This window comes from Tachysurus fulvidraco, chromosome 2 (genome assembly GCF_022655615.1).
Source record: "Tachysurus fulvidraco isolate hzauxx_2018 chromosome 2, HZAU_PFXX_2.0, whole genome shotgun sequence".
Taxonomy (NCBI): domain Eukaryota; kingdom Metazoa; phylum Chordata; class Actinopteri; order Siluriformes; family Bagridae; genus Tachysurus; species Tachysurus fulvidraco.
Window position 1 is genome coordinate 5,531,973 of NC_062519.1, and position 13,699 is coordinate 5,545,671.

Genomic DNA, 13,699 nt, shown 5'->3' on the forward strand with positions numbered 1-13,699 from the left:
AGTAGATATCTTTATAAAGAGCTACTTACATATTATCTCATTTTATACAACTGAGCAATTGATGGTTAAGGGCATTTCTCAGGGGCCCAGGGATTCAAACTCACAGCCTTCCAAATTATAATCCAACACTTTAACTAGGCTACCAGATCCCACATGGCCAACCTAGACTAGAAATCAAACACTAATAGACCACCCAAGCTTTAAAGCAACTATTATTAGAAAGCAATCCAAGCACCATTCCAACCTTACTGTATTGTTTATATTGTTTGCGCTGTAAATCAAACACAACTCTTCCTTGAGGATGTGTCTCCCACTAGGGTTCCATGATAAACCTTCCATCAAGTGACAAGTTAAAGGAAAAAAACCAGCATGAAGCATCTTGTCATCGATTCTGTAGGGAACAAGTGGACTCAAACCGTATCAGGAAAATAAATAAATACCCCCAGAGTACAGAAACACTGTTTTTTTTTACCCTTTAATTTGTCACCTGCACTTTGTATCTAACTCAGGAGACTTCTACGAGAAGTAATATTCATTACAGCTTCCTTGTTTGGTATGGAACCATTTTTCTTGCCACGTTCTACATATTAAGAACTACAGAGCTTGGAATCAGTGTTCATTTAATGGACCGTAATTTGAATTTACTTAAATGTTTCAATTACATTCCAGTAGCATTTCCATTACAGATATCCTGATGACTAGAAACAATACCAAAAACCAATAACAGCTTTCATTAATTAGAAGAGAAAAGAGATCCATTAGGATCAGAAACCATTAGGAATACCGTATTATGTTAAACATGCATGATTCAAGGACTATGTCATGTTGGCAACGGTGTGCTGTAGATTTAACAGACCCAAAGACAGGGATAAAGGCGAACCATAACAACAAACATAATAGACTAGAACCTTCTATCTGACAGTTCTTTGATTTTAAGCCCAAAGTAGCTACTACAGGTCAGGTTTACAGCTCTCTCTCTCTCTCTCTCTCTCTCTCTCTCTCTCTCTATATATATATATATATATATATATATATATATATATATATATATATATATATAGATAGATAGATAGATAGATAGATAGATAGATAGATAGATAGATAGATAGATAGATAGATAGAGTGATATAAATAACAATATATATATATATAGATAGATAGATAGATAGATAGATAGATAGATAGATAGATAGATAGATAGATAGATAGATAGATAGATAGATAGAGTGATATAAATAACTATATATATATATATATATAGATAGATAGATAGATAGATAGATAGATAGATAGATAGATAGATAGATAGATAGATAGAGTGATATAAATAACATTAACCAATTTTTTTCCCCAAGCAAATTCGACCTTAATCTAGTTGCAGTAATGAATTTGCTGGAGCATGTAATAATAAATGGTTGAGGTTTTCGTGCCTTTGTTTGTGTATTTAGCTCACATATGGAGCACATCCCCACATTACTCCTCCATGTAGAAAGCCTGACTGTAATGTGATCACACAGAGTTTAAATGTGGCTTTCTTGCATGCTGTGGCTCTAATTAATGTCCGTAAGGAACTGGCTTTTTCCTCTTTTGTGCTCCTCACCATGAATCTTTTTCTGTCTCCAACACATCCACTCTCGCTCCAAACCGCTGAAGCATTTCGATTCGAGCGGCTCACAAAGCAGGTCGGTGAAGTGGGAAACTCATCCTACGTCAGATTTACGCAAGATTTATCACTTTTACCGAGTCACATCACTGCCCAGATGATTATAGTCCCTTAATGTGGACACACACCATTTCTACATCTACCAACTAAGCCAAATGTTTTCCATTGGAGATCTGATGCATGTCATGTATTTATACTAAACTTTTTTGCAGCTCAATTAAATAACTTTCAATAGTTACAGAAACTTTAATTCTCCTTAGTTTTAGCACCTAAACCTCGCACATTGTTGGATATGAAGCACCTCCAGTGTGCCATTCTTGGACCTTTTTTTAAATATAAAACCCATCTTACCCTCTTGCTTCATGCACTTACTGTACTTTTCATTTTATTACTATGTTTTTATCAACTACAAGACCAGACAAACCACAAGGTTTTACTTTCGGGAGGAAAAGGAATGTAATTAATTAAACCAGCAACCACTTCCATTACAACATTGCTATTAAAACCAGGACGACTTCCACATGAGGAAGTTCAAGGTTAGCAATACTCGACTCACAGAAATCGCTGCTGCCCTCGGCCTTCGAGAAGAGTTAAGCTTTGCATTCATGACCCTGTAGCTTTGTTTAATATTGTGTTTTTCAATGGCAGGATCCAAAAATAAATAAGTCTTATCATGTTATGAAGATTATATAAAGGCATTGGGGATTTTTCAGATATTCAGACAGATTAAATTGGAGTATGATAGAAAGAGAAAAAAAACAAACAAAACGCTGCGTATCACTGAAACAGATTTCACACAAGACACACTAATGATCATCCCATGAACACCCTGCAAACCTGCAAGGTTATTTATTTTCCTGTAGTCTCACTAATGCTTGCTTTCCCAACAACCCTTGCAAATATATTGTATACTTTAGATCGTTTATAAACAGCACCACAAGGATTGAGTGTCACAACGTAAAACGCCTGATTTTGCTGCAGATTTCTTCTAAATTTGAGATGAATCTTGCAGAGTTTTTTAAATTGAGGAAACTGCTGAGGTCTTCTTACCAATTATGACACATATGTAATTAATTTCTGTGTAAATCACATGAATCAAAAAGGAGCTTTGGCTGAATGTGACGTCACACATCTCTCTATCTCTCGCTGTCACCATTACAGAAAGGCTAAAAAAAAACCATCATATCGCAGAAAAAAAATCACCACATCAACTATTAAACACAATTCTTATAATCCATTTGTGTGGCATATCCACAGTACTAGTCACAGTACAAGTTGTTGCTATAGAAATAATAATGATTTAATGTTTCACAGCTCGATGAAAACTGCAAGATTGATGGAAGATGATGTTATTGTGTTTGAACAGGCAACCACACAACCTATGCTTTCACATATTCTCAATTGATGGACAGACTGTAAATAACCAAAAATCCTCTATGAACTTGGTACACAGCAGACTTCCAGAAACTTATCTCAGGGCATTTTTCCCAAAAGATCAGATGAAGCATAAACAAGGTTTTTTTTTTTATGACATCTCTTCAACAATGTTATTTTATTTTAGACAGTGTTGCTCAATTTTCACTTTTCGATTAAGACACACACAAACACACAAATATAGCACAGCTGTACGTCTGACTGGAAAGTGAAAGGTGACGCAACAGAAATGCGAGTTTCTGTGTGGAACTCAAACCTCAACCACAGGATATAACCATTATGCAGCTTTTTTATCCCCATAATGGAAATCAGCAGAGTAACAAGTTCAGCATTTTCTGTGAAGGGGATTTTTGTCAGGTCAGTGTGGTTAGATTTGCTCATGGTGGGTGATTCTTACTAAAAGCCAAATCAGCAAGGTAATCATGAATCATATATTTAGGTTTTTATGTAGAATTAGGTCCCACCATTGATGTCGGTAAAGAAATTATGATCAACTCTAGTACATACATAACAAAGACCTGCTCCGGAAATGCATTTGGATCACAGCCAGACGTCTGAGAATTATCCAGAGGCCCATAATTGGCTTTTGTACTGAGGTCAGGTCCAAGTGCCTTTTGTTTCTTGTTGTCTGTGCAGTGACAGTGAGTGTCAGAGCTGGCTGTTTACAGTCATCACGCTGCTACGGGGCGCCAGCGACCAGGCCTGACCTCCTCCTACACGCTCCTGGCTAAGTACAGCACACTTCCCCACGCCTGATAGCTGCACAATGGCAGGAACCACAGGCCAGAACAAAGACTCTTAAAACTCTGACCGATTTCCTGCTGCCGGCGGCAGGAGCGGGAGCTCCCGTGCAGGGCTATCTGGGGACAGGGATTATTTTCGATCCTGCCCAACAATTAACAAATCATAAAAAAGCACCCCGACCTGCACCGAGTTTAGTTTTGCCCTGAGGTAGAAAGACACAGTTCTTGGGTGAAAACAGAGAGAATGGTGAATGAATGGACACCAGTTTTATTTCCTCTCCCTTCCTAGGCTTCACTGTGTTTCACTATCCAGATTGCACACACTGAAATCATTAGACTCTGCAGCCGGAAGATGTGTGTGTGTGTGTATTCTTCAGTCCAAACAGTCTGTGTCAGTTTAACAGTGGAAATTGAAATGGTAGGTTGAATGGTTTCTGCTACAAACAAACTCTCCTGAGCTGTTGTACAACTGGGACACGGTGCTTTGGCAAACAGTTCCAGCTACATGTGGAGCAGCTGGGCTACTGTTTATGTTCGGATATTTCTACCAAGCGTTTTAACAGTTTGACATCAAATTGCTCGTTAATGTGACTGACATTGAGCTGTTGGATTCAGAAACCTTCTGAGGCCACTATTTTTTATTGACGTTCAAGGCAACGTATACGTTCCAGAATGAAATGCAGTTTTTTGACGCTGTCGCGAAGCAACGATTGAAATGATAAGCTTGGTGGAGATTGATCAGTTTGACGAGAGCGTGAATGAATTTAAATAAAATAAATTGTTTGCCGAATTGAAGATGACATTTCTAAGTACTGTATAATTATAGATATGCAGGTCATACAGAGAGGAAGTGTAAATAGTTTGAGCACTAGAGAAATTTTGGTGTCAACCATCAATCACCGATTAAGCACACATAGGCCACGCCCATTTACAATCAATCAAAGTAGGAGCATGAAACCACGCCCATATTCGGAAGCCACCCTCTCCACCTCTATACTGTTATTCTGTACAGACATCTATGTGGTCAGGAAACCGTTTTGCTGTGCTATAAACTAAGTGTTGTTGCTACTTTCTTGATTTATTCATGGATACAGGATGAAATTATACGTATTTATACTCATTCTTGCTGTTTTACATCTTTTATTTTAGCGTCTCGGATGATGTTTGTATTGCATTTAGACTTTATGCGGCTGCAGGTTAGTGCTTGTGGGTCTAAAGGGGAGTCCAAATTACTTGCTCCAGTGAGCGGCGCGCTCGAGGAGGAGCTTTTAATTGCTCGCGTTCTCTCTCTCTCTCTCTCTCTCTCTCTCTCTCTCTCTCTCTCTCTCCCTCTCCCTCTCTTACTCTCTCACACGCACACACACACGCACGCGCACACCCACACGCACACGAGCTCTTTCGCTCCCGGCAGTCAGTCGTGCAGTAGCGTGCGGCGAGTTGCGTCTGCAGCGCGCGCGGTATGCTCTCGTGTCCGGTGTGTGCGCACAGGAGCGCTGCCATTCCTCGTGCGTAGAGCTGGCGGGCACCGAGACTGGAAGGTCGGCTTGCGACTATCCTCCTCCACCTCATCATCATCCTCCTCCTCCTCCTCCTCATCCTCATTCAGACGCAGTTCCCTGTGGCGCGGCAACCGAGAGCGACAGCATGGTGGCCAAGGATTACCCGTTTTACCTGGTGGTAAAGAGAACGAACTGCTCGCTCGAGGTGCAGACGGTGAGCAAAGACGCCGACGTGGGGTATAGCAGGAAAATGGCAAGAATCATTATGTAAATTAAATGCATCCCTGTGCGGGTGAATGCGCGTGATGTTTGTTTATCAGTGAGATCTCCGTTTATATTCTGTCCTTGTTTGACCCATTAAATGCCCAAGAGGTCATTGATGATTGAGATCATTGAGTCATTGATGATTGAGTGGATTTAATGCCAATTCAGAATCAGTGAAAGAACATCATTTTGTGTATTTGTGTATAAAGAACGTGCAAAGATTTGATAATGTTTTGCCAGTTTATAAGAATGATACGTTAGGAGAGCCAGTGGGAACTCTGTTGAGCCTGTAGCAGATGTTTTTTAATGTGGGTCTGAGGTTTACAGTGAGCTGGAGTTTAGAGGCCATCTTTAGGTCAGAGCATGACTTGACGATCGAAGCCCCATTTCAAAGCCTCAGCCACATATTTTCCACAAGTTTGCCTTTCAGCATGTCAGAAGCTGAACATCTCACATGTTCAGACCGTGTTATCTATGATCGATCGATCGATCGACGTGGAAGATTATTGATCATTTCAGTTGAGTCTTAAGTCTAGAAGAGTTTTATCATTAATGGTGTGCTATAGTTGACCACATGAGAGATAACACTGAATGCGATAAGGTCGACAAAGACAAGAGACTGGTCAAAAACAAAGATAGGTTTGTTTGCTACTTTGGTGTGTGTTTGTTTTTTTTTTGTTTTTTTTTATCTTAACAGAAAATGTAAACTATCATTCAAGTTGAAGCCTGAGTCAGGCGTGTGTGATATTTCGTAGGTGTGTGTTTGTAGATAAATAGGGCTGGTGCAGATTGTAGTCACAGCTTACTTATGTCTGCCTGAACATGTGAGTTTGTCGTTAGATCATTTCAGAGTGCGCTGATGGAGGCCTTCACTGGGGGATCACCCTCTGATCACCGGATCACTTTACACTGAAGAGCCGGCCTGCCACTGAAGAATGAGCTGTAAACTTTTCAAAGTCAAGCTGTGTGTGTGTGTGTGTGTGTGTGTGTGTGTGTGTGTGTGTGTGTGTGTGAGAGAGAGAGAGAGCTTGTGTGTCTGAGCGTGTGTGTGTGAGCTTGTGTCTGATTGCAGGTGTGTTCTGCAGTCACATTGATTTTACAGCCTACAGTGTCATCATCTAGTTTAAAGGCTTGAACAGCAGCTGAATGAGTGAAAAATCCCATGAGAAAGCATTGATCCTTATGTTGAAAGATACACAGTGGGCTTATGTTTTTAACACGCGACTTTTTAATTGCATCTCCAAGATTACTAGATAGTTGACAAAAGAATCCATTTTACTTTTAATTCAAAGAAACGATAACACTTGATTTATTCTGAATAGATCAGATTTTCATAAATAATTATAAAACTGTAAACATAAAAACCCCAAGTCATTTGAGACCGTTACTTCATCCCAGTTCTCTTACTTGTACTAAAAAGTATTTACTTTCTTTTGGAAGAAGAAGTATCTGCATTTGAGTGTCTAGTGAAAGAGTATGCAAGTAGTGGGATATACTAACACATCATGTAATGAAAGAAAACACTGTAGAGTAGTTATAAACACTGTCCCCTTTATTCATTATTTTTATATGATTTTCACATCTCAATCATACCATTGTATTTACACCTCCACCTAAAATGTGTACTACATAAATCCTCCTCTTCACTTTTAGGAATCTTACCTGAGAAAGTGACTAACTAACATAGCTAGCTAATACTATGCTTTGGAAAGTCAGTTTTTGTGACATTTTTAACTTTTAATTTGAAATTACCATTGATTGTGTGTTTTTGTTCAGTGTTTATTCTTCTACATAATCTATTTGGAATCTATTTTTCTTCTCTTAAAGCCGTCTGTCTTTGCCCTCTGTCTGCTACGAACCGCTAACACTGGAGACATCGGCTCTATAAGGACTTTTCTTCACCCTAAAACTTCACTGTATCAATGCTTACACATTTTTTTATTTTTTTTGTTTGTGTAGAGTTTGCCTGACAAGTCTCTATGAATTAGCCGTCCAGTGACTGTAATCCACCTGGGACAGAATTATAGACATTTGTTTGTGCCGAACGTCTTGTGAGTCACGGCACGGTGCTCTGTACCCGGCTTTTGTTGTAATACTACAATGACATTCCATCTCATCATGTCGGTTTCATCAGTGAAAACTGCTTCACCTATTCATTCACTCGAGCTCTTCATCGCTCCGTTAAATGTCCATGATGTCAGCTGTTGATATATAGGCATCATCATAATCTCTTCATCTCTTTCACATTTACATTTGCCTGCACGTTTAGTGGCTAATAGCAGTTTTGGTGGCATTCCACCCAGCTGCTGCTATGATTCATCTGTTCCCACACAGAGCTAGACACCCTCTTTCAGCAGAAAAACAGCCTGGCTGAAATCAGCCGTCTTTCGCGAGCTAAATCTTTTATGTTAATACCAGCATTGCCAGGCCAAACCTCTCGTGAAAACACACATGGTAGCCCGTCTGTGATCCCTTTAACCACACGGAATGCTTTCGAACCCCGATTCCTGCTCCAAACTGCTGCTTTGTTTGACTTGCTCACAAGGTTTTTATAGCAGTGTTTTTTTGTGGACGCGTTAGTCAAATGCTTTTGAGGGCACGAGTCCGGTTTGACCACACGCACGTTAATACGGAGTGTCCCTTGGTTTTTCGGAGAGTTTTATGACGGGCATTAAAACTGCGGCATTCCACGAGTGTCTTGCTGGGGAAGAGTTAATGTTTGCCCATAAGTCATCCTGGTTGTTTTTATCTTCTCTGTTATATGCAGAAAACTCTGCATGGGGTCACTCTGCACTGTTCAATTAACCAAAATAAGAAACTACAATTGGTTGCAGGTTTCTTTCTAATTTGAAAAGTAATCCTCTGTTCACATTAGCGAGCGACAAAAGCAACAGATTATCCGAGGTTTACAGACTTAACACGTAACTAAAAGCCTCCCTGAAATGTCTTTATGAAGACGAAATCTAATATAAGCTTTGACGTTATCTCTGATTTAAATTATGATGGAGAGAATATGTTTCTGGGAAATGTGTGTGTGTGTGTGTGTGTGTGTGTGTGTGTGTGTGTGTGTGTGTGTGTGTGTGTATATATATATGAGTAGTTGGGGTGACACTTAATGACTCAGATGAATTACTAAACAATGGGGTGTCCTGAGTACAGCAAGCGCTCTGTGTTCTATTTTAGGAAGCTTTTTCATATCTGAACACTCCCTCTTGACACCCCAATGAGACTGTTAGTCAGACAGGAAACGGATGGGACGTTTCAGATAAGTGGAAAACGCTTATTGTGCCTCATGGTGTTACAAACATACTTTTTTTAAATCATCAAATGATCTCATTTTGTGATATCAGTGGAAATTCACAGGAAATGTAGTTTGTAGGAAATTTAATTGCTTTTAAATCAAACTTGAACTGGGTTCACAGGAAATGTAAACAATTCCAAACCAAACCCAACCCTCATCCATTTTCTGGACCACTTACTGTATGATAAATGGGTTGTAAGGAACCTGGCGACTATCACAGGACACAGTTACATTCTTTGGTTTGGGGAAGGAATCCTGCAAACCCAGAGGAAACCCCTTAAGCACGGAGAGAACGTGCAGAATCGGACCCCTAAAACCGGCCGTATCGAAATAGCAATGTTATTGCATCTAAGACAACAGCACTGTTGACTTCTTGAACCCGATTGGCCAGAAGGTGCTGATTAGTTTTCTATAACAGCGGCTCAGGCAGCAGTTTCAACTACAAGGTGAATCACAGGTTTATATTAGCGCGTTATTGTTTCCATAGCAACAGCTGCTTCTTTTGGATTTCAATGCCGAACTATTTACATAACCCAAGCTTACAAATAAACAGATGCTGTGCAGTTGACATGCAGATGTGTTAACGTTAGGATATAATCATGTTTAATCACATACGGAAGGAGTCTCCAGTGTCAGAGTTTAACAGTCAGTACATTTTCTACCACATAAGTCTTCAGAAGAGCTCACGTTGTGCTTTGTGTTTTTTTCTTTAACATAAAACTATGAAAGCCGATTTTTGTCTTTCAAAAAAAAAACCCACAGCAGTATATAAAAATACATAATATATAATGCATAATATTAACAGCAAATGCAGTCCCTCGTACTTTCGGCTTTCTTCACGCGCATATCCGTAGAATCTGGATTCGACGTTTTTGTGCCTGTATCTTCTACAGTTAAAATAATAGCTTTTCAGCACTTTCAGTAAAAAAGTTTTTTATGATGTTGACAGACTTTTTTAAAGGATTGCTTCCTTTCAGAACCACTGTTGGTTACACATCTAATTAAGAACCTGGAATTTCTGATTAAATCTGTGGCTCTGGGTGAAATCCAGTCTTCCTTTTTAAAATCTGAAGATGATGAGGATTCCAGCGTTGACTGTCACCATGGATACAGGGTAGGCTGTAGCATTTTACTCACAGGCTGAAAAGACACATAAGGGAAGGTATGTGTGTGTGTGTGTGTGTGTGTGTGTGTGTGTGTGTGTGTGTGTGTGTGTGTGTGTGTCTTTGTGTAAAGACTCCCAAATCGCCCAGTCAGGATTTAGCGCTCAGCATGAGTTACGACCCGGACCTGGGTGTCCAATTCAGCTCTATATCTTCTGAACTGGATGCACAGGGTCACGCTGGGTGCGTGTTATAAAAGTAGCCTGATTTGTGTCTTGTGTCAGGGGTATCTCTGTGTCACTCTCAACAACTCTGTTAGTTTACAACTGCTAAAATGTAATACAACTGTAAAAAGATAAGCATGCTTATTTTTTATGTCCTCTAAATCCCTAGTACACTTTGTCTAAATACGTTAAATTTCCAATTGTGAAAGAAGACATTCAACACCAGTTAAGACTGTTGGGTTTTAATGGATTTTCTGGATTGATGTAGCAAAATTATGTTTTAGTTGACTTTCTGCTTTTGCAAGACCTGAATATCCTGATGCATTTCATGCACTAGGACAAGCTTTCTCTTATAATATTTTTGTCACAAGACCCACTACTAATCAGAGCTCCTTATCGCGAGGACCGTGTGCAACCGATTTACTGAAAAAGCCTTGTAGACATTCGACATCGGACACTCGTGGACATGCAGACGGCTCTGAGAGAGACGCTCGTCTTGATGGAAAAGCTGCAGTAATGTTGCACTGTGCACCGAAGCTGTTCAAAACGTGATTTCTATAAATAGTTCTATCACCAAGGGTGACTGTGTTGCTATGAAAATGAATATAAGAATGTCACTGAGGCATTTAGTTAGGACAGGGAGGGGGTGAGGGAGGTGATAAGGGAGTGAGGGAGGTAAGAGAGCGAGTGACTGCGTGAATGTGGGACTGGGCGAGGGAGGAAGTGAATGTTGGACTGGGTGAGGGAGGTGATAAGGGAGTGAGGGACGGAGTTGGCGAGGGGGTGAGGAAGTGAGTGGTTGAGAAAGCGTGTGAGAGTGGATAAGGGAGTGGGTGAGTGAGGGAGTGAGTGGTGGGGTGAATGAGGGAGTGGGTGACTGAGTGAGGGAGGGAGTGGTTGAGAGAGCAAGTGAGAGAGTGGGTAAGAGTGAGTGGTGGAGTGTGTGAGGGAGGTGATAAGGGAGTGGCTGAGTGAGGGAGTGAGTGAATGAGTGACAGACCTTCAGACATAACTCTTTGTAAGTTATAATATCATCGTAATACAGAGTAGGAAACCTTAGCTGATGCGTTTCTCCTCCCTAAAACCGTGATATGAACAGAATGCCTTGAAACAGTAATGTCAGTCACCTTGATAAGTGATTTCTGACTGACATGATGTGTCTGGCATCTCCTCAGCCTCCTTGGACGGGGTTTATGACCTTGGCATGAGTGCCAGCTGGCAGTCTCCTCTGATTTTGACACTAGGCTAATTAACGTCCCATATTCTTGAGGGCATGAGCATGACGAGGAAAAAACTGGCTAACAGGTTTCAGTGCAGTTGATAACTTAGAAGGTTGTTCTGCCTCAGTGTGGCATCTTGAGTGTGTTGTGACATTTATTTTCTAATGACTATGTTCTGTGTGTTTGCAGGAGCCTAGCAACAAGCGAGCGAAGCCTCTGTCTCGAGTCACGTCGCTGGCTAACCTCATCCCACCGGTGAAAGCTGCTCCGCTGAAGCGTATTGGACAGACGCTGCAGGTACAGACAGCACTCTTGTTTTTGTGTAGCAGAGATATTGCAATGCTACACTTGCAGTTATAATGTAGTGTTGCTTCGGGTTGTGCCAGGGGACGTGGTCTGTCCAGATGTTTTAAAGTTCCACTAAGAGATGATAGTAGTTGAAATGTATTGTTTGCAGATTACTGTACAATTGGATACAGTTGTATTAAAGGTTTTCCTTCTGTCTTTGTCATAAAAACTGGGAATTCAGGGAATATACGACAACCCACAGAGGAAAACCAGAGGAAACCCATGTGGACACGAGAACAGGCAAAACTTTAGCCAGAAAATAACCCAAGCTCAGGATGACACCAGACTCTTACTCTGGAGCTGTGAGGTGGAAACACATTTGTCCTAAATTTCATCCAATCTCAGTCAGTGTCACAGTGTAAATATAATAATTGCTCAGTCTTGCAAACCTACATAGAAGTCCACAGATGATCTAAAAAATCACTTACAGTTTGACTCTTGATGCCTGTCCTTAATTTGACACTTTCTGTTTCATCCAAAACATTGGGCTTCTTTGGCGATAAATAATAACAGAAAACATGTTTGTTTCTTTACTAGTCGGGTGGCCATGTTCACTTAAAGCTACTCAGTAAATTTTTCAACTTTTGCCAGATGATATTATTACAGATTGAAATCCTGCATATATAGCTGTTTTCTTTTTTTGTAGAGTTTGTATTATTCAAAGGGTCTGGTTTGTTTTTTATGTTTCTGAAGCATGAGCCCTCGAGCCAGAATTGTGGTAGCAGCTGTTGCTGTGTGATTGAGTAGGAACTGTGGAGAAGGTAGGCATGCCCCGACCCATCTGGCTCAGAGAGAGACGAAAGAAAAGGAGAAAGAGAAAGAGACGACAGAAGTGGGGAAAGTGGATGGCTTGGGAAAAGCAAGCCCAATGCCCGGGACAGGAAATGAGACAGGCCGAGGTTGGTTTTGCACGTCTGGATGCAGAGAGCTTCTCTGTGTGCCGAGTGTGACCGGAGCACTGAAAACAGGCCAGTGATTCATCACAGGCTTTCCCGTGTTTTCACTCCGTCTGGCCCACGCCAGCTCCTCACTCATACCATTGTTCTGGGAGGCCGGAGGAAGCTAGCGCCATGTTTTGATAGACGTTCATAGCAAACTGGCGAAGAGAGTTAAAACCAAACCATAACACAGAGACCTATTTATTCCTTGACTGCGATAGTTATCTGATTATTAATGTGCTGCTTGATGCAGCAGCCTGTTTATCAACTAGAAAAGAACATTCAGCCTTGATCTTCATGTTATCTGGCATTTTTTGTTTGCACAAGCCTCCTGCAGAAATGTTGGAGTTGTTTTTTTCTCTGCAGATTTGTGCTCTTTGACTGAGCTCAACGAGTTGCCAAAGCTACGATGAGTCAGAAACGAATCCAGAATTTTGCGGAACATTAGGACATGTCCTTACTAACATGACCTGATCGAACTGGATGTTGCCTTATATCACCACAGATGTTGTAATACTAATCACTGTTGATATATCTTTTATATTTCCCTCTTTATTCTCTCTCTCTCTCTCTCCAGCGCTCCATCAGCTTCCGCAGTGAAAGCAGGACGGAGATCATGCCTCCTCGGCCGTGGAGCAGACAGGCACCGGCGGCCAGCACCAAGCGCAGAGACAGCAAGCTGTGGAGCGAGACCTTCGATGTAGGACTGGGACAGATGCTGTCCTCTAAAGAGATAAAAAGGCAGGAGGTAAGACACAGCTGTCTGTGGGATAATAATACAGAGCTACTAATATAATTAGCGTTTTTGCAAAATAGCATTACGTTCATCAGTGTAGTTTTACAATAACCCGATATAGCAGTTTTAATTGTACCCTCGTGTTATTAAAATAGGATTAGATTTTTTCATTTGTTACTCGCATGGTTACCATTTTAATCAGCCAGACTTTCATTCAGCAAGACAG

General features: G+C 40.8%; 1 protein-coding gene across 5 annotated transcripts in view; it reads left to right on the forward strand.

Annotated features, from left to right (window-relative positions):
- arhgef3 (Rho guanine nucleotide exchange factor (GEF) 3) overlaps positions 1 to 13,699 on the forward strand; it is a 79,830-nt gene that overhangs the window by 55,043 nt on the left and 11,088 nt on the right. For 3 of the 5 annotated variants that reach the window (XM_027167762.2, XM_027167763.2, XM_027167765.2), the window contains 2 exons: positions 11,641 to 11,748; positions 13,315 to 13,485. In XM_027167762.2, coding sequence (XP_027023563.1) covers positions 11,641 to 11,748; positions 13,315 to 13,485 — 279 coding nt within the window. Of the gene's footprint in view, positions 1 to 4,843; positions 5,593 to 11,640; positions 11,749 to 13,314; positions 13,486 to 13,699 lie in introns of those variants that run through there. The other 2 variants (XM_027167764.2, XM_027167766.2) reach the window with 2 other exon arrangements.